Source organism: Cololabis saira, chromosome 13 (assembly GCF_033807715.1).
Source record: "Cololabis saira isolate AMF1-May2022 chromosome 13, fColSai1.1, whole genome shotgun sequence".
NCBI lineage: Eukaryota > Metazoa > Chordata > Actinopteri > Beloniformes > Belonidae > Cololabis > Cololabis saira.
The window spans coordinates 19,063,570-19,084,081 of record NC_084599.1 but is presented as its reverse complement, the minus strand read 5'-3'; the positions used below and the strand labels follow the sequence as shown (position 1 = coordinate 19,084,081).

The 20,512-nt window shown below is 40.3% G+C and overlaps 1 protein-coding gene across 3 annotated transcripts; it reads right to left on the bottom strand.

Moving 5' to 3' along the window:
* Positions 1-6,448: 6,448 nt before the first annotated feature.
* LOC133458343 (putative ferric-chelate reductase 1) lies at positions 6,449-20,336 on the bottom strand. Of its 3 annotated transcripts, none has more exons than XR_009783938.1 (11): positions 19,979-20,336; positions 19,697-19,892; positions 19,430-19,578; positions 19,230-19,321; positions 18,744-19,125; positions 18,611-18,649; positions 18,462-18,524; positions 18,090-18,322; positions 17,895-17,986; positions 17,739-17,797; positions 6,449-8,506 (listed from the first exon to the last, which is right to left on the bottom strand). XR_009783938.1 is itself a non-coding variant. In XM_061738138.1 (11 exons), the coding sequence occupies exons 2-11, from the start codon at positions 19,890-19,892 to the stop codon at positions 8,253-8,255; spliced, it is 1,410 nt and encodes a 469-aa protein (XP_061594122.1). In that variant the 5' UTR covers positions 19,979-20,336; the 3' UTR covers positions 6,449-8,252. The 3 variants fall into 3 exon arrangements, 2 of the variants coding, with proteins under 2 accessions (XP_061594122.1, XP_061594123.1); XM_061738138.1 differs by having other exon boundaries at positions 18,090-18,173; XM_061738139.1 differs by having other exon boundaries at positions 17,743-17,797; positions 18,090-18,173.
* Positions 20,337-20,512: the final 176 nt, after the last annotated feature.

Genomic DNA, 20,512 nt, shown 5'->3' with positions numbered 1-20,512 from the left:
ATCTCACAGATGACATGCCTCCCCCACAGGCTGAACATACTTCTGAAGTAGAATATGTGGCCCTTGGGTTGAGTTCTCCAGCTGTAGTAATAACAACAATGTCCTCTGTTTGGTTGGCGTCTCAGACAGAATGTAGTGGCACGCTATGTCGCTGAGAAGCAAGTCAAGTGGGTCTGTGATGCCGGAAGCACCTATTAGCGGAAACAGCTGAGGGTATAAAAACCAGACTGTTCAAATGAAAAAAGAAAGCATTGCCACCTAAGAATGTTTTTCATGAAAATGCAAAACACTCAACTTGGAGCTTGAATGTAACCATTCAAATGTATTGTCAGTCACTGTGTCAGTCAGAACTGAATTTTTGCATTGAGGTCCATATACAACTAGTAACTGTACATATACAACTAGTACAACTAGCAAATGATAAAAACCTGTTTGGCCATTCCAAACCATTACCTATTTGTATATTTGTATTTATGGCACATGGGATTTTTTTCTGGGACTAGCTATGTATATTTATATTTTATAAAACTATGTACAACATTTTATTCTGCACCACTCTGTCTATTAAATTATTAGTGTGCATTTCACATATTTAAATCTGGAAAAACTATATACATCCAGCTCAGCGGGCAGTCAGCCATGCATTTCTTCTGAGATGTTTTGTTGTTGTTCTGCATCCACACACTGTTCAACTGCAAATTAATACATTTCCTGCATGAATACATTTTCCATCTCTTAAATCTGTTTTCGCTTTCAGCATTCATATTATTCATATAGTTGTTTTTTATTGAGATCAATGTTTTACATTGCTTATTTTTCCTATATATATTTAGCCTATATATATATATATACATATATATATATATATATATATATATATATATATATATATATATATATATATATATATATATATATATATATAGGGCTGCACATAATTATTTTGGTCTGGTGCTCAGAGGAGCCCCTGGACATGTGACTTGGGGCTCCAAAAATGCGGTGACCCGTCTCGCCGGATCGATAAAAGAGGGATGCAGGAATAAGTTATAGGCAAAACTTTTTATTCACTTATAAAGATGAATTAACAAATTATGGTGCGTGTTAGTCTGTAGAGTCAGTATAAAAGTTACAGTTTTTATCGGCCAGATTGGGATGCTCACGGCATATTTTGCACCTAGGGTTGCCAACTTTCAGAAATAGAAATAAAGGACGCCCCGATTTCAGCAGCGCAGGAGCCAAAAAAAAGCCCCAAAATTCTAAACTGCATAAAAATGTGTTTATTTTATATGAAAAAATGTGTTCTTTAATAGCATTGAACTTGCATGACTGTACAGACAGCCAACCATATAGCAGCTGAAATAGCCTCCTATGCTATGTATGTCCACATCAGCCAAGGTGTAGAATATTGCTTCAGGTGAAGAATATGGTGTAAAAGTTAACTTATTTCAATAATTCAACTAGAATGTGGTGTAAAAGTTAAATTATTCCAATAATTCAACTAGAATATGGTGTAAAAGTTAATTTATTTCAATAATTCAACTTAAAAGGTGAAACTAATATATTACCTAGTCTTATTACATGCAAAGCAAGATATGTTGAACCTTTATTTGTTATAATTTTGATGATGGAATTGTTTATTGATTTCATAAAATATTCTCAAATTTATTTTTTATTTGGGGTTTTCATAAACTTTGAGCCATAATCAGAGAGCAGCGTCTTGCTGGTGCAGGAAACTGCTGCATGCAGTGACGGACACTGGCACATTTATGGTTCCGCGTTGCACCAACGCAGAGCTTACGGGGTAGGATACGCGGGAACGCGAACGTACGGTACGCCTCGCCGCGTAACATCATGCAGCCACTTCTCGGCGAACACACGTTTTCTGTTCGATTCGGGTAGTGGTTCAGTTTGGCGTCTCTTTGTAGTTGGTGGTGGTGGAACGCCAAAATAATTACTTAATGGCGCTTGCTTCTTGGACATTTTGACGAGACGTGTCGGGGTTTGTTCAGTAAAGCTGCTTGTGATGATAGATCCTTCCATCTCTTCCTGCCCAACCCACCGCCGCAACGAGCATGGAGGGGGAGTAAGGACGCGCTGTGATTGGCCAGTACCAACTTTGAGTGGCAGTTCTGGGGAAAAGCTCTCGCAATAGATTTTTCAATATCAGTATTCTGGTTTGGCCATAACCAATAATATGAGCCCCAGCTGTTGGTACGCAAAAGCGCTTCGCAGCACAAGATTGACAGCGCACTGTGGATTTTGACAGCGCATGCGCTCTGGCGGCCCACTTATGTGCAGCCCCGTATATATATATATATATATATATATATATATATATATATATATATATATACACACACACACACACACACACACACACACACACACACACACACACACACACACACACACACACACACACACACACACACACACACGTATCCATAAAATGTTTGATCCCTGTAGATCCTTGTAAATTTACTCAAAGTGTAAACTTAAAACCTACAGGTTCTGATGAAGTGATGAAGTGATAAATGCGTAAAGAAAATATTTACAGAGAGAGAGAGAGAGAGAGAGAGAGAGAGAGAGAGAGAGAGAGAGAGAGAGAGAGAGAGAGAGAGAATTTAATTTTCAAAAACCTTTTATTACATTCTTGCCACATAATACATGATCACTTTGTGCAGAGTACAATCACATTAACAATACAATAAAAAATAAATAGATAAAATCGAGGGTCAAGTCATGCTTTATCCTCCAAGAAATGTGCAAACTGCAATTCATCATTAGCAACCATACACAATACACTATTATAACACCAAATGTCTTCAAAAGCTTCAATATTCATCATGGCGTTATAAAAATGAAAATCAATTAACATGCAAGACCTCACAAGTATTGAAAAGACCATTACTATGTCGTCACTAGAAGTTTGCTCAATTTTGTTTCTACGACTAACACATTTTGCTTGACCTAGGAGGAAGTTTATCAGCTGACATTTGAAACGATGTTTCCGCACATATTTAAAACCCAAAATAAAAGTCTCCATTGAAAATGTTTCATTAAAATGATCAAAGAGTGACTGTAGAACCACAAATAATGGTCGTAACCTTACACACTGCATGAAGGCATGAAACACAGTCTCTCTTACAAAACAAAATGGACACTCTTGATCAACAACAGGATTCAACACTGAAACAAAGGCATTAACTGCAATTGCTCCGTGCAGAATCCTCCATTGTAAATCCCTACATCTTTTGGCTAAGGGTGACTTGTATAGTGCTCTCCACTGGGGTCGAACATTTTTCCCCATTTGTAAAACAGTACACCAGGGTGTTTCCACCCTCTTGTCCAGAGACTTTTTGTTAAAAGACTTCACACACAGTTTATATAAACACTTGCCAGAAGTACGGACCAGTACAACCTGTCAAATTTGGAGACAATGAAAGATTGGGAAAAGGATCCTTACAGTCTGAACTGCACAGCCCTCTAAAATAGTCTGCCAACATCTGTAATTGTTCTCTTGTAAGGGAGGCCCGCCATTTCTTAAGTAACTGAGCTACTATTCGAACAGATCTCATCCCCAGTTGACTGGCAACTTGTTCAGCGTTAACAAGATCTGGTCCTGCTAACTTGAGTAAACTCTCCAAAGTAATGACTCCAGACCTAAGAAGGCTATGTGTGACTGCGAGAAGAGACTTTTCAAGAGACATATCTAAAACAGAACCAAAGATTAGGGGGTCCTTTAAAAGCCAATGCAAAGACACTGTGCTTCCTGTGCGTTGCACTGTTAGAAGAGACCAAACTTTAAACAAATTGCGATAAAACACAGGGAGTTTGTTGACGTTCAATCCTTGGATCCATCCAAAACAAAGTTCTGTCCAGCCCCAGTCCATCAAAAGTCTGTAAAATGGCACATGCCACAGATTTCCAGCCGGAATCCAGAGGTCCCATAAGAAGACGCTGGACAAACTGCAATCGAAAGGCAGCTGTCCTACTTTGTAGGTGCACAAGTCCATGTCCACCTTCCTCTTTAGGTAGATATAGGATGCTCTGTGGAACCCAGTGAAGCTTATCCCAGAAGAAGTCCACTAGGATTGACTGGATCTTTGACAGCAATTTTGCTGGAGGGTCCACACAAGACAACTGATGCCAAAGGGCGAGTTCTGTATGGATTGACTCTCAGATTCTGTGTCTACCACATCATCTCAGGAAGAACTTTGTTCTGTATGTAGGCCTACTGGCTTATCAGTCGGGTTTACCCCGATAACCTCTTCCCGCAAAAGGGACGCATTATCTGCCCCTACCGACTCGCTCGAGGCAGACGAAGTCCCACTGGATACAGCGGGTGCTGCAACAGCAGACGCACCCATCTCGGCAGCCTGCTCAACCACCACAGCTCCATTAGGCGTTGTCCTATTAGTGTTTCCGTGATTTTTTTTCACATCACTAGAATTCTCTTTCTCCTTAGGACACGCACGAACAAGGTGCCCTGTTTGCCCACAACCAAAGCACTTCATAACACCTGTTGAAGCATAGATGGCATAACTAAAGTTATCCACCTTCACGTTTAGAGTTAGGTCCAAATCATCCTTGTTGTCTTTCAAAACCATGAATACGGATCGCCTGAACGACACTACGTGACTCAGTAAAGGGGATTTGCTTCCAATTGGAATCTTTTTAATTGCGGAAACCAGTTTACCATGCCTTGAAAGGATTTCAACTAAAACCTCATCTTTGAAAAACATGAAATTCTTCTCTACTGAAACTCTACTGACACCATGAAGCATGGCTGGAGCTTTACGAATGAACAGTGTTGGGGGTAACGCGTTACAAAAGTAACGCAATTACAGTAATGTATTACTATTTGCTGTAACGCAGTAATATAACGCATTACTAATACATTTTCGGTAATATTTTACTCGTTACAATCTAAGTAACGCGCGTTACAACGCATTTTAACCCGTTTAGCTGTTGTTTTTTAAAGAATTCACCAACACCGCGTCCGCGAGACATCCCGACAACAGAAAAAAGCGTTGGGAACGCGGCACGGCGGAACGTAGCGCCGCTGGACACTGTTTGTGTGGGGACTGTTCAGTGAGCAAAGCCGGCAGGGAAAAGTCAACAGTGCGGCGTGTCCGCGTGTAACTTAAATCTACCATGGTCTCAGCGTTAGGGCTCGGCCAAGTGAGGCTTTATTAATATATGGGCTTTATACATTTATTAAATATATATGAGCGCGGAGTCGGCGAGGAGCTGCGCGCGGCGAGGAGCACGAGCCGGGCTCACAGTCAGTCGCGCTGTGAGAGGGGATTTATGGTTCCGCGTTAAATCGACGCAGAGCTTTCGCCGTAGGGTACGCAGTAGTTCGCGTAACCCACGGCATATGGCCTGCGTTGGTGTAACGCGGAACCATAAATCAGCCTTAAACCACACCTGCAGCCCATCAGGAGGAGAGGTTAAAACAGCTGCGAGTTGTTGATTGCTGGTTCGTTTTGTTAACTCTGAGAGCTTTATTGGTTTGTTTGTTAGCTTGCTGGTGTTTTTTTTCTCTCTGGGAGTTATTTATGAAGAAGTTCTGAGTTCCGTGTGAGCAGTATTCGAGTTGAGGGGGGATGAGGGGTGATGTGATGGCACCCCCCCTGAAATTAAAACGGTCCAAATCACCCCCCCTGAAATAAAAACGGTCCAAATCATCCCCCCTGAAATAAAAACAGTCCAAATCATCCCCCCTGAAATAAAAACGGTCCAAATCATCCCCCCTGAAATAAAAACAGTCCAAATCATCCCCCCCTGAAATAAAAACGGTCCAAATCATCCCCCCTGAAATAAAAACGGTCCAAATCATCCTTGAAATAAAAACGGTCCAAATCATCCCCCCTGAAATAAAAACGGTCCAAATCATCCCCCCTGAAATAAAAACGGTCCAAATCATCCCCCCTGTAAAACTGCCATCCCTCCTTTCCATCCCTTATGTCATTTCATCAATGAATGTGGTTTTACTGCTATTTCAACATTTAGAGTCATCACCAGAAAATTAACACCAGAAAAATAACTTATTTGACAATTTTCACCTGTTTCAAGTAAATTTTCACTTGAAATAAGTAGAAAAATCTGCCAGTGGGACAAGATTTATCTTTTTTTGCTATTTTGTTGAAAGTAACTCAAAAGTAATACACAAGTAGTGTAACGCATTACAATTCAGATATAGTAATATTGTAATGTAACTAATTACTTTCAAATGACAGTAACTAGTAATATATAATGTATTATATTTTGGATGTAACTTGCCCAACACTGCGAATGAATGAGAGAGAGAGAGAGAGAGAGAGAGAGAGAGAGAGAGAGAGAGAGAGAGAGAGAGAGAGAGAGAGAGAGAGAGAGAGAGAGAGAGAGAGAGAGAGAGAGGAGACTTGTGATTTAATGAGATTACTGAGAAGCTCTGGACAGGTGTTTGACTTTTATTAGAGAGGACATACTTCCAAAGAAATGTTTATGGGTTTATGTTACAAAACAGAACAGTAAAACAATATTTTATGACTATCATGATCATAAATGCTGTTTACATATATACATCCAAAAGATCTCAACATATTGCAACACAGTAGTTTAGGATGGTTTGATTTCAGATGACATTCCACACAGGTATTCACTGGAAGTATTAACACTCGGTTCAAATATTTACTCAGATATTACCTTACCTGGTACATGACAATGTGTAATTATAGAGGTACTTCTAGTGAGACAGGGGTTTCACTCTCATAAAAAGTCACTTGATGCATTTACAACCCCTATTCCAAAAAAAATGCAGACTGTATAAAATGTTAATAAAAACAGAAAGATTTGAAAATCTTGTAAATACATATTCCATTCCAACTAGAACAATAACAACATATCAGATGTTAATAATGAGACATTTTGCCATTTCATGGAAAATGTTAGCTCAGGACCAGAGTTGAAGATCACTGGTATAAATATTTGACACCCTTTGCTATAATTTCATCCTCAATCATGCTCCTTTCGCCCACAAAATGTTCCTACACCCATCTCCTCAAAGTGCTGGTTGGTTGTGAAGTTTGTTAACTAAGATCAGTTCCATACTATAGAATTCTATTGTCTGAACAATAGTGTCCTCAATAAACAGTATGGATAGATTGGTTTTCTTGGAAACAGAGAACTGTCTGACACTCTGGTGATATTTAACATTTTTTATACCCTCAAAAATGTTAAAGGGGCTCTGTGGGGGCCAGAGATGTGGTTTGTTGAGGGTCAAGTTAACTGGCAACAGGTCAATAACATGACTGGGTATAAAAGGGCTACTTCCTAGGGGCAAAACTTTCAGATATAAAGATGGACAGGGGTTTGACCAATCTGTGACAAAATACATATAGAAACAACATCATTGAAACTATTTCAGAAAGATGTTTATCATTTAAAATTGTGAAGAATTTGAAGATACCATCATCTATTGTATCATATAATTACTAGATTCAGAGAAATAGAGGAATATCTGTGTGGGGAAAAGGTTGAAAGTCAAAAGTCGATGCTCATGATCCTCAAGCAAAGCTCATTTAAAATGGTTTGAGGCTAAATGGAAAACTGTTCTGTGGTCAGATGAATTCAAATTTGAAATTCTTTTTGCAAACCATGGATGTCCTACAGAGTGCAGATGAGGATGCATCAAGTTTGTTATGAGCACTTCACTTCAAAAGCCTGCATTTCTAATGGCATGGGGTTGTTTTAGTGCCTATGGCATGGGCACCTTATTCATCTTGAAAGGCACCACCAAAGCTTAAAAGAACATAGAGGTTTTAGAGCAACATATGCTCCATCCAGACAATGTCTCTTTCAGGGAACGTGTTGCATATTTCAACAAGATGATGTTAACTCACATACTGCATCCATTACAACAGGGTGGCTTCATAGGGGAAGAGTCCAGGTGTTAAACTGGCATTCCTGCATTACAGATCTTTCCATCAGTAGAAACCATTTTGCACATGAGGAAACCAAGGACTGCTGAGCAGCTAGAACTGGGACTGTAGAATGTTAGACATTGCCCTATTTTTTCCACGAAATGACAAAATTTCCCAGTATTAACAGCTGATGTCTTGTTTATGTTCTATTAAAATATGGGTTAATGAGAATTGCAAATCTTTGCAATCTGTTTTATTTACATTTTACACAGAAGTCCAACTTATATGCATACAAGGAAATATCATTAACAGATTCATATTTTAGGTTTGACTTAGGTATGATTAAGTCCTAACACAAAACACGTCCACCAAGGTGATTAGTATGGCAAAACATATGGTTCCAACCAAGAAGATGATCAAGATGACACGCACCATTACTGTGACTGTATCAGGACACTTCAGTATTTTTCTTTTTTGAATGATGAGCACAAGACTCCATATTCGAGACAGGAATATCCATACTGTGAAAGCCATGATAAAAGGCATTATTGTGTTCCAATCTTCACTGTCGTCAATCCCAACAAAGATGAAAGTCACTGGATAGAAATTTGGAAACAAAATCAGCAACATGCAACACTGTCTGGAAAATACTTTCTGCATCTTCAAGGATATAAGGTATTCAAATCTTGTCAAGAAAGGATGCATGGGTTTAGGAGCCTCTGATTTGATATCACTGTACCCTCCAATTTATTTACACATCAGTGTGTTACATGAGCCCCAACTGTACATTTCCTATGGAAACAAAATGTAAGAGAAACAAACTCATGCCCTCATGATCGGTCTTTAAAAAGATATAAATATGATCAATTCTATAGTTAGTAGAGGACAAAAGCCCTAGCACAGTGTGTAGGCAGATACCAACTCGTTGCACATGTCTTCAACTACAAAAAAGGCCAATAAGAACAATTCATGTCTGCAGCTGTGTGCATGTCTCCAAGGCCGAGTGGCTACTTTGATATTTGACAGATTGGGGAGATCCTGTGGTGTATTCTTCACCAGAAGATACAATCACTTTATTAGGTACACCTTGCTAGTACCAAGCCCCTTTTGCCTTCAGAATTGCCTTAATCCTTCGTGGCATAGATTCAACAAGGTCCTGGAAACATTCCTCAGAAAGTTTGGTCCATATTAACATGATAGCATCACGCAGTTGCTGCAAATTTGTCGGCTGCACATCTATGATGCGAATCTCCCGTTCCACCACATCCCAAAGATGCTCTATTGGATTTAGATCTGGTGACTGTGGAGCCCATTTGAGTCGTGAACTCATTATCATGTTCAAGGAACCAATCTGAGATGATTGGCACTTTATGACATGGCAAGTTATTCTGCTGGAAGTAGCCATCAGAATATGGTACACTGTGGTCATAAAATTTGGACATGGTCAGCAACAATACTAAGGAAGGCCTTGGTTGTAACGAGTGGTTATTTGAGTTACTTTTGCCTTTCTATCAGTTTGAACCAATCTGGCAATTTTCCTCTGACCTCTGGCATCAACAAGGCATTTGCGCCCACAGAACTGCTGCTCACTGGATATTTTCTCCTTTTCGGACCATTCTCTGTAAACCCTAGAGATGGTAGAGCGTGAAAATCCCAGTAGATCGGCAGTTTCTGAAATATTCAGACCAGCCCATCTGTCACCAACAACCATGCCACGTTCAAAGTCACTTAAATCACCTTTCTTCCCCGTTCTGATGCTGGTTTGAACTGCAGCAGATCGTCTTGACCATGTCTACATGCCTCAATGCTTTGAGTTGCTGCCATTTGATTGGCTGATTAGAAATTTGCATTAACGAACAGTTGGACAGGCGTTCCTAATAAAGTGTATATTTCTTCTGTAAAGTCCCATCTGTGCCTTGTTTTGCATTAAATATCCTTAGAAATAAATACATTACCTGTTGCACATACTTAACCATGACTAACCCTAACCCTAAGATAACATGCAGGTGCACACACAGTCAAAATATACTTAAAAAACCTGGTGATTTCATGTCTGACACACATACAGAATAATCATTAATCATTTTCTTTTTCATGACACATTTCACACTGGGAGGTATGTAAGGACTTTAGATTAAAAAAGTGGTGATTTTCTGACTGTTTCTGTCCGTTGGTATTGTGTTGGTTTTGTGCTTTATGGATTATATTTTCCTTGTGTACCTATTTTCTGGTATATATACTTACTTACATACTCAAAGAATAGCAGAGCTAATCCCAACAGGCATTTCCTGACACTTCAACTTACCCATTGGCGAACCTTGGGCTTTTCAATCAGGGGTTTTAAAAATAAAAGAAACAACACCCGTGATTAAGTGTACTCTTGGAGGTGAGTTATTGGCAGGGCCAGCTTGACAGCCCGTAATATAAAAAAGACAGAGTTCAATGCCTGTCCTCATTGAAATAAAACTAAATTAAAGCTACAAGCAGCGATGAACGGGTCGTCGCACTCATGGCCACCTCCCCCCATAAGCATATCAGAAATGACACCACCCACGACTCTCTATGTCCAACCGTTCAAAAGTTATTGGACTATCACATATCGACCAATCAGAAGAAGGGGCGGGGATTTGCACCAAGGAAGGTCAAGGACTCAATACCGAGTCTGATGACACCACCCATATGTCTTTATCACAACCCGTTCAAAAGTTAGGACAGAGAAAAGTTTTCTAGGGGGCGCTGTTCAGCCATTAGGTCACGGCCATTAATGCAAACCATGAAATATCAAATTTATCGCCAGGCCTGGCTTGCATGCAAAATTTGGTGACTTTTGGGGAACTATCAAATATGGACCAATCAGATGAAGGGGGGGTGCGCTTTTTGGCGTCTATCGTCGCCACAGTAACGCTTTTGACTGAGAAAAGTAATGCGCGTTGTCGCAGGATGGAGACGCACATTTTGATGTATAACACACCTGGGTGCATGTTACGGTTCGGGCAGTATTAACTGCCGAAGGAATGGCATAAATTTCGCCAAAATTACACGATTAATTGAAAATGGCCGACTTCCTGTTCGGTTTCGGCCATGGCGCCAAGAGACTTTTCTTTAAGTTGCGACATGATACAGAGGTGTACCGATTTTCGTGCATGTACGTCAAACCGTTAGTTGGACTTGAGGCACGAAGTTTTCTAGGGGGCGCTGTTGAGCCATTTTGCCACACTCATTAATGCAAACCATTAAATATCAAGTGTATTGCCAGGCCTGGCTTGCGCGCAAAATTTGGTGACTTTTGAGGCATGTTTAGGGGGGCAAAAAGGCCTTCCTTTCGTCAGAAGAAAGAAAGAAAGAAAGAAAGAAAGAAAGAAAGAAAGAAAGAAAGAAAGAAAGAAAGAAAGAAAGAAAGAAAGAAAGAAAGAAAGAAAGAAAGAAAGAAAGAAAGAAAGAAAGAAAGAAAGAAAGAAAGAAAGAAAGAAAGAAAGAAAGAAAGAAAGAAAGAAAGAAAGAATTAAAAAAATTCCTACAGATACAATAGGGCCTTCGCACTGCAAGTGCTCGGGCCCTATTATTTTTTTTATTTTTTTTATTGATCTTTTTATAAGAAACAACATACAATGAAAACATGGAAACATGTAATCAAATATATGCATTATACATTGTCTCCTTTTTTTTTTTTTTTAAACACACAAAACCTAACTAAGGAACAGAGTCTCTGTAGCGTCAAATAATAAATAAACAGATGAGCAAGAAATGATCAAAGGAGGAAAGTAATGAATGAGCAAAAGTGCATACAAAAAACAAATGCAGTGGTAAATGCAGATGCCCATAACTAATATCCCATTAACTGGAAATAAATAAAACATAAAATGCAACATAAATGATAATAATAAAAAACAAATTAAGGAAATGAAAAGAAAATTAAGGGAGGGGGGGGGGTCAGTCGGTGGGTAGAGTCTTCAACGCGGTAAAGTGGTCTATGAAGGATTGCCATTTGTGGACGAATTTAGCTGAGTGGCCTTTTACGGAGTATCTCACCTTCTCCAATTTAAGAATAAACATAACATCACTAAGCCAAATTGAAATAGACGGAGACTTGGGGGATTTCCACGAAAGTAAAATACAACGTCTTGCTAAAAGGGATGTGAAAGCCAATACTTCTGACTGTGTGGGGCTGATATGTGAGGAGTCAACAGAGAGTCCGAATATTGCTAAGAGAGGGGCCATAACAACTTTTTTACCCAGAACTTTAGACATGATCACAGAATAATCACTCCAAAATTTCTGTAACCTAGGACAGGAGAAAAACATATGACTTAAATTGCAGGGAGAACCCTGGCATCTGTCGCATAGGTCTGCAACATTCGGATATATTTCCGATAGTCGGGATTTTGATAGGTGGGCTCTATGCAGCACCTTAAATTGAATAAGTTCAAGTCTAGCGCAAGGCGTGCTAGATCGTATGCTACGGATAGCTTTATCCCACAGCTCCCCTGTGAAGTCAAGGCCCAACTCTCGTCCCCAACCCTCCCGAGCTTTATCTACAGAATGATCATCAAATGTCATACACAGTGCATATATCTTAGATATCAGAGACTTTTGACTGAGTTTCATAGTTAGAAGATCATCCCACGGTTGGTTCGCAGGAAGGGAAGGGAAGCATGGAAACAGAGCAGAGGCGCAGTGTCGAAGCTGGAAGTAGCGAAACAAATGGGAGGCAGGCAAATTGAACTTTGACCTCAGATCTGAAAATGTGGAAAAGATACCATCCTTATATAGATCCCTGAAGTGCTTAATGCCCCGGTTGTACCAAATCATAAAAGTGGTGTCTATTAGTGATGGAGGGAACAGATGATTCTTAGTAACAGGTGTATAGATGGATGGAGAAGCAAATTTAAATTGGCGCCTAAACTGTGACCAAATCTTAAGGGAGGAAAGCACCACAGGGCTATTTGTAAACTTAGAGGGATTCAATGGTAAAGAGGAGGAGAGTAGGGCCGTTACAGAGGATGAAGAGAGTGACTGAGCCTCCAATCTGCACCATAATAACTCAGGAGACTGAAGCCAATAAATTAGTTTGTGAATATGCGCTGACCAATAGTAAAGCATAAAGTTTGGCAGTGCTAGACCCCCATTAAATTTAAATTTTTGGAGAAGCGAATACCTCACTCTGGGTGTCTTACCGGCCCATAAAAAGTTGGAAACAATTTGGTCAAGTGATTTAAAAAAAGATTTTGGTAGAAATAAAGGAGTGCATTGGAACAAAAGAAGAAATTTAGGCAATACAGTCATTTTCACTGTGTTAATTCTTCCTATCAGCGACAATGGTAGGGAGTTCCACCTCTGTAAGTCCGCCTTCACTCGAGTTACCAGTGAGGAAAAATTAGCGGTGAAAAGAGAGGGCAGAGTGCGGGTCACATTAATCCCTAAGTATCTAAAGCCCGACGGGCTGAGTTTAAAGGGGATATCAGATTGTTTGAGTTGTAAAGCAGAGGAGTTTATGGGGAAGCATTCACACTTGTGAAGATTGACCTTATAGCCGGAGAAGGATCCATAATTCTTCAACAGAGATAATATTGGTGCAATGCTGGTTAAAGGGTCAGATACATATAAAAGGAGGTCGTCTGCATAAAGTGACAATTTGAGTTCCACATTGGACCTAGAGACTCCGCGAAATAGGGGAAGAGTTCTTAAAGCAATTGAAAGTGGTTCGACGGATAGAGCGAATAGCAAAGGGGAGAGAGGGCAGCCCTGTCTCGTGCCACGTGATAATGTAAAATAAGTGGAGTAGTTGTCATTGGTGTGAATGCTGGCCTGAGGGGAAGTGTAAAGAAGTCTAATCCAAGATACAAACCTGTGTCCAATTCCGAATTTATGAAGTGTTGCAAAAAGATAGTTAAATTCGACATTATCAAACGCTTTTTCAGCATCAATCGCGATAACAACTTCAGGGAGCGGAGAAGAATCTTTAGAGAGAATCACATTAAGAAGTGTACGAACATTATAAAAGAGCTGGCGTCCCTTGATGAAACCATTCTGCTCCTCAGATATGATGCTAGGAAGGATCTTATCAAGACGAATTGCTAGTGCTTCGGCTAAAATTTTGACATCCACATTCAGTAAAGACAAGGGCCTGTAAGAAGTGCATGATTCAGGGTCCTTGTCCTTCTTCAAAAGGAGGGCAATGGACGCCTGCATTAAAGAGGGAGGCAATGAGCCATGATCAAGGGACTCATTGTACATTGAAAGTAAAAGGGGGGCTAATTTGTCTTTGAATTTTTTGAAAAACTCAGCTCCGAACCCATCGGGACCAGGGGCCTTGTTGCTTTGCGTAGCTTCAATGGCGGCAGCAATTTCTTGCAAGCTGAAAGGAGCATCGAGGCCATTAGCCACATCCAAATTAATAGTAGGGACAGTGATATTATCAAGAAAGGAGGTCATTTCTGCTGTGTCAAGTGGAGATTCTGACTCATAAAGAGAGGAATAGTATGACTTAAAAATTGTGTTGATGGCGATTGGATCGGTGGTAAGTGTGCCAGTAGAATCTCTAATGCTGGGAATCAGTCTCGACGTTGCTTGCCTTTTTAATTGGTGAGCCAATAACCTGCTTGGTTTATCGCCGTGTTCATAATAGTTGGCATGAGCGCGTAATAGGAGCCGTTCAGAATCGGCTGTCGCTAAAAGATCGAATTTTGACTGCAAATCAAGCCGTTGTTTCAGTAAACTCGGACTTGGGTTAACTGAGTTTAGTCTGTCTGTGTCCTGAATTTTAGATGTGAGCTCCTGTAATTTAGCCCTGCGGATTTTACTGGCGTATGCTGAATAAGAGATAATCTGTCCTCGCAAATATGCTTTGAGTGATTCCCATACTAGCGAAAAACTGGTAGAATCTGTTTTGTTTAATGCAATGAAATCATCTATTGAAGCAGATATAGAAACATTAAATGCATCGTTGGATAAAAGCAATGAATTAAACCTCCAGGGAGAAGAAAAACGGGGGCGCTCAGACCATGTTATATTCAAAGTTAGAGGGGCGTGATCTGAAATAACAATTGGGTGGTATACGACAGAAGTAACTTTGGGGAGAAGAGAGCCATCAACAAAAAAATAGTCAATACGTGAATATGACTGATGTACTTGTGAAAAAAAAAGAGAATTCCTTATCTACAGGATGTGAGAACCTCCACGGATCAACAAGCCCGTTCTTGACTGTAAAATCGGTAATAGATTTTGACATAGAGGATTGAGTCAAAGTACGAGGATTCGAACGGTCCAAAGAAGGATTAATAACACAATTCAGATCACCGCCCAGTATTGTAATATGCGTATTTAAGAAAGGGAGGTTGCCAAACAGCCTATCCGTAAAATTGGGGTCATCAAAATTAGGGGCATATATATTCACCAACAATACAGGGTTACAGTATAGAGTGCCCGCAACAATAAGATATCTACCATTCTTATCGGATATTGTCCTGGAGACGGAGAAATTGACTCTTTTGTTGATCAAAATTGCTACTCCTCTACTCCTCAAAATTTGAATGAAAAATATCACCCACGTCAAGCCATATCAAGCACGTTTGAGTCTGAAATGATCTTTATTTCGCAAATGAGTTTCCTGAAGGAAAGCTATGTCAGTGTCCAAGCGTTTCAAATGTGAAAAAATCTTTGATCGCTTAATTGGATTATTCACACCTTTAACATTCCAGCAAGTGAATGTAATGTTTGATCCAGTATCAGGCTTGCACAGATTACGATCGTTCATATAGGCATTCTTTGAGAGAAAATAAGACCGACTCACCCACCACAAGAGGAGATATAAGGAAAAGGGGTAAAAGGGAAAACCAAAACAAACAAAACTCAGGAGTATATACATACCTACAGAGACAAAAAGCCAACATCCCATAACCCCCGCCCACCCACCCAACGCACATTAGATGATCCCATCCCCAAACGATGGAAACAGCCGTGCTGGCTTCAAAGAAAGCCATTCTCGAAAAGAGATGCTTTCGACTATAAAGCTAAATACAAAAACAGAAACAAAATTAGCTCCTGCAGAGTTAAAACCTTAAAAAAAAATAAAATAAAATATGAGGCATATGAAACCAACAATCTGAGCCATTCTGACGATCGCTGTCTTGTCAGGGTAACAACAAACGTTAATTAAATTAAGGAGATCTTTGGCCTGTAGAACAATGATATATACATATATGCACTCGCACACCCACACAGACACGCACACACATACACACAAATTAAACAATAGACAGGGATGTGTGCATATTTTCTAATCAAGGCATCATACCAGAGAAATGATTAGGCCTTCAATTTTAAACGGTGTTGTTCCCATTGATAGTTCGAGAAAAAAAAAAAATAAATAAATAAAATAACAATTACGACATAAAGACCCATTTTCTGAATTGACTCACTCACTCACCCCGGGCCAGAGTCCCGCATGGACAGCAAGCTGGATAAATCGTCCCAGAAAACTAGCTGGTAGTCACTTTTTTTATTTTCCTGATGAATGCCAGGGCTTCATCTGGCGACGTGAAGTCACGTTGCTGGCCGTTATGGGTTACACGCAGCCGGGCGGGATACAGCAATCCATACCGGACTTCAATCTCCCACAGCTGACGGCGCACGTCATTAAAGGCAGCGCGCGCCCGCGCTGTCTTGGCGGTGTGGTCCGGGAACACGGAGATGGTCATATCCCGGACTTTTATCCGCTGCCGCTCTCTCGCCTTTCTGAGGATGTCAGCGCAGTCGGTGTAATAATGGAGCCTGGCCACTATTGCGCGGGGCCGCTCCCCGGGCTTCGATTTTGGCATGAGAGTGCGGTGGGCTCTGTCCACCACCGGCTCCGCGCCGAGGGAGAAGGCTTCCGCCAAGAGCCTGGAAACCCCGGCTGCAGATGAAGAGTCAGGATCCTCCACCGGGACACCAATAATCCGTATGTTCTGCCGACGAGACCTTGACTCCAAATCCTCGCATCTGTCCTCCAGCCTCACACATTCTTTCGACAACTGATCAACTTTTTTCTGGAGAGCAACTATGTCGTCTGAGCAGCTTGAGAGCGGCCGCTCCATCCCAGCAACCGTGGCTGTAAGACCCGCGACGTCCGCCTTCATGGAGGAAATACTGCCAGAAAGATCCGCTTTAAGGGAAAGCAGCTCGGACTTAATGGACGTTAAATTCTCGTTCAGTGCTGCCTGAAGCTCTGTCCTAAATATAGCCGCAACATCATTGCGAAGAGCGGAGAGCAGTTCAGTTTTGAGCCGGCTGAACTCCACGGCGGGACCCGGCGCGGCGCAGGTGCTCTCCGGAGGAGGAGACTCACCGCGGGGCGAGGAGACAGCATGAGCAGCAGGCCGCGGGTTAGCTGGAGGGTTATTCCCCGCTTTGATGGACTTTGGAGGCATTTCCGTGGTAAGTAGTCGAAGTAACCGCGTTGAAAATAAGTTATTTATATATCATTTAGTCTCCTAACAACTTAATATTGTCGGCTTGGTGTCTGTACAACTACATTATGTACCATTAACACAGCTGGATTTGCTTCCTTTTCTAGTAGTTTAGGATCCCTGACATTTCTGTGGGGATGGAAAATAAAAAATTGTGCAGAAAAAATAAGTTTATACAGTTGTTGTTTCAGAGATTATCTATAGAAAGTGATGAGGACAAAATCCATCATTTCAAAGAGTTTGTAACCTCAGCATCTCAATGGGAAAGGACCCTAGCGGCTTTGCATCCATTAAGCCCATATTTATACAAGTGTTGCTGTATAAAGTTTTAAAACATTGGTTAAAATGGGAGAATGGCTAAAATTAAAACTGCAGTTCTTACCTACAAAAATGTGATTGAGAATGAAACATACTTCAACAGCATAATCACGGATCCGATTCCTTTAACAGAACAGAAGGGAAATTAAAACCTATGTGCTAAATGTGTTTGTGAAAGTCAAAACAACAAATTTGGTACAGGAAGTAAAACTGAACTTACAATTCATGACTGAGTTCGATTGGTAACAGCACAATCACCAGTTCTATCAAATTTATCGCTGTAACCGCAGTCACAAGAGCTATGGCAGTGACCTAAACAGACACATTTACACACAGTTCAAGTACAACCTTTGGGCAATTCTGAAACTAACATACAGGCATGCAACAGAACAAGCCACGCTAGCAGTATACTCACTTTTGTGGGTTCAACGATGCAAAGACAGATCAGGATTAATATATCAGGAACAATGCAAAGAAGGCTGCACACTGCACCTACCACCTACAAAATAGATGAAATACACTCAATATTATCTTAAGTGACATGAATGATAGTGAGATAGATGAGAGTTTGTGTAGTGTTTGGCAAATGTGAACTCTCTACTTAGCCTCCAAAGATCATAAAGTCTTTATAACTTCTACTGATGATGCCTTTATTAACAGCAGGGTGATCCAGAATCATCCCAACAGCCAACAGACAAGAAATTCACAGGAAACAATCTAAGCATTTAAAATAAATGTGTAAAAACAGTTGCGCCTTGCATTAAAAGACCTCAATTTCACGTCTTACCTTATTTAGGTCATGACGGAGGGAAATCTTGGCAAATGTGACAGTGAGTATGTTGTGTACTGTCTAATGAGAGATACAGTGTAAAATCAATGAATCTGCTCAGCATGGGTAACTTCTATTTATATGCATGCAGTTTCATAATAACACACCCCTTCAAACTCTTTAAAGACAAGGTTCACAGTTGCGATCTGAAACAAAGTAAAAGAAAACACATACGTTTTGTTCAGAAATATTACCACAGTGTACCACAGTGTCTGGAAAATTTTGACGGATTTAATTTACCTCTAGGTTCCAGGAGCAATTGCAATTTGGAGGAATTATTGTTGTTACTACAGTCGTTGGCTCTGACGTACTTGCTGAAGTTGCTGGCTGGGAGGTACTTTGTAAAGTCGTTGGCTCTGACGTACTTGCTGAAGTTGCTGGCTGGGAGGTACTTTGTAAAGTCGTTGGCTCTGACGTACTTGCTGAAGTTGCTGGCTGGGAAGTACTTTGTAAAGTCGTTGGCTCTGACGTACTTGCTGAAGTTGTTGGCTGGGAGGTACTTTGTAAAGTCGTTGGCTCTGACGTACTTGCTGAAGTTGCTGGCTGGGAAGTACTTGGTAATGAAGTTACATTGATAGTCACAGGTTCCCAGAAAGTGCTAAAGTTCTCAAGAAACGTGGCCCTGTAACATGAAAATATTTTTTTTGGTAATGTGCATTGTAATATTTCCTATAAATAGGGAACAATTCAACTTCAAGAGTTCAGTGAAAATAGGGTGAGAGAAACCTGAGAATAATGTCTTGTTCCTCTCCCACAGGCGTCCAGAAGACAGTGACTGTGGTCTTTCCATGATTTGATGTGTGACTAACAGCTGAGCCCTGAAATAATTGAAAACAGACAGGTAGAAAATAATTTCAGGACCCTTAATCCAAAAATGAATGCTATTTAATGCTGTCTATTAATTGTAAATTAGGAACATCTCTTACCTCTAACTCATTACATCGTAAAAGTTGACTGATAGAAGGGTCATCTAATGTGAATTTACCAACTGCAGGACCATCCCCATTGAGACTGGCCTCTCGTGCCTCCAACATAAATCCCCTAAATTGAGTGGATCCTATGCTTTTGAGCGTAACTAGGAAATTGATGGATAATACATCAGATTTAAGGTTTGAATATGGAAACTTTTGAATGACAAATAAAGCAGAGAGAGTTGTGTACATTTCCAATTGGAGTCCATCAATATTTTTTACCTTTGACAGGATATTTGTTGCTGCTGCCATGTTCATATGTAACCTCAAAGGGAGGATCAGATGTCTGAGGAAGTACCGGATTATCTCTCCGGCGATGGTCAGGCAACATTGATTTACATGACTCTGGGACTCCGCCGTGTGAATAGCCATGTAGCTTTGAGATGATGTTTAGTCCAATCAAAATCAACATCCACATCTGAAAAAAGTACAATCATCAAAAATAAGTATGGTAAATGATACATAAAATACATGAAGTGATCATAAACAACAAATGTGTCTTACCTTCAAGTGAAATCTTTACGTACTTCACTCACTAACGTGTTACAACAGTCTCAACTATGTCACAGAAGAAATAAACTGTCCTTTCAGGACAGTTGGTCATGCCGTGTGTGCCGGAGAACAGTGAACCAAAGACTGATTAAGGAAGTTTGATAGGAGAGCTGAACCCTCCCACACACACAGTTAGATGTCAAAATAATTAATTTCCCCTTTACTTTTCCTATTTAAGAAACATGTGAGTTCCTTTGTTTGCTCTTTTAGGACTTTCTTTATAGTGTCAAAAGATATGTAACTGACTCTGAAGGGCCAAAGTCCAAAATGTGTTTTGTGCTACAATCACTGCTGTGATCATAAAAGACATCAGACATAAATCAACAGGTTTCTTATTGACTTAGTGTTTACCCGACTTAGTCATACCAGTTTTAATGCCACAATAAATAATAATAATTTCTTTGCCTTAACCTTCCATTTCACAATAAGAGTATTTATAACTTGAAATATACTTTGAATACCTTGTGTTGAGAGACAGAAGGAACA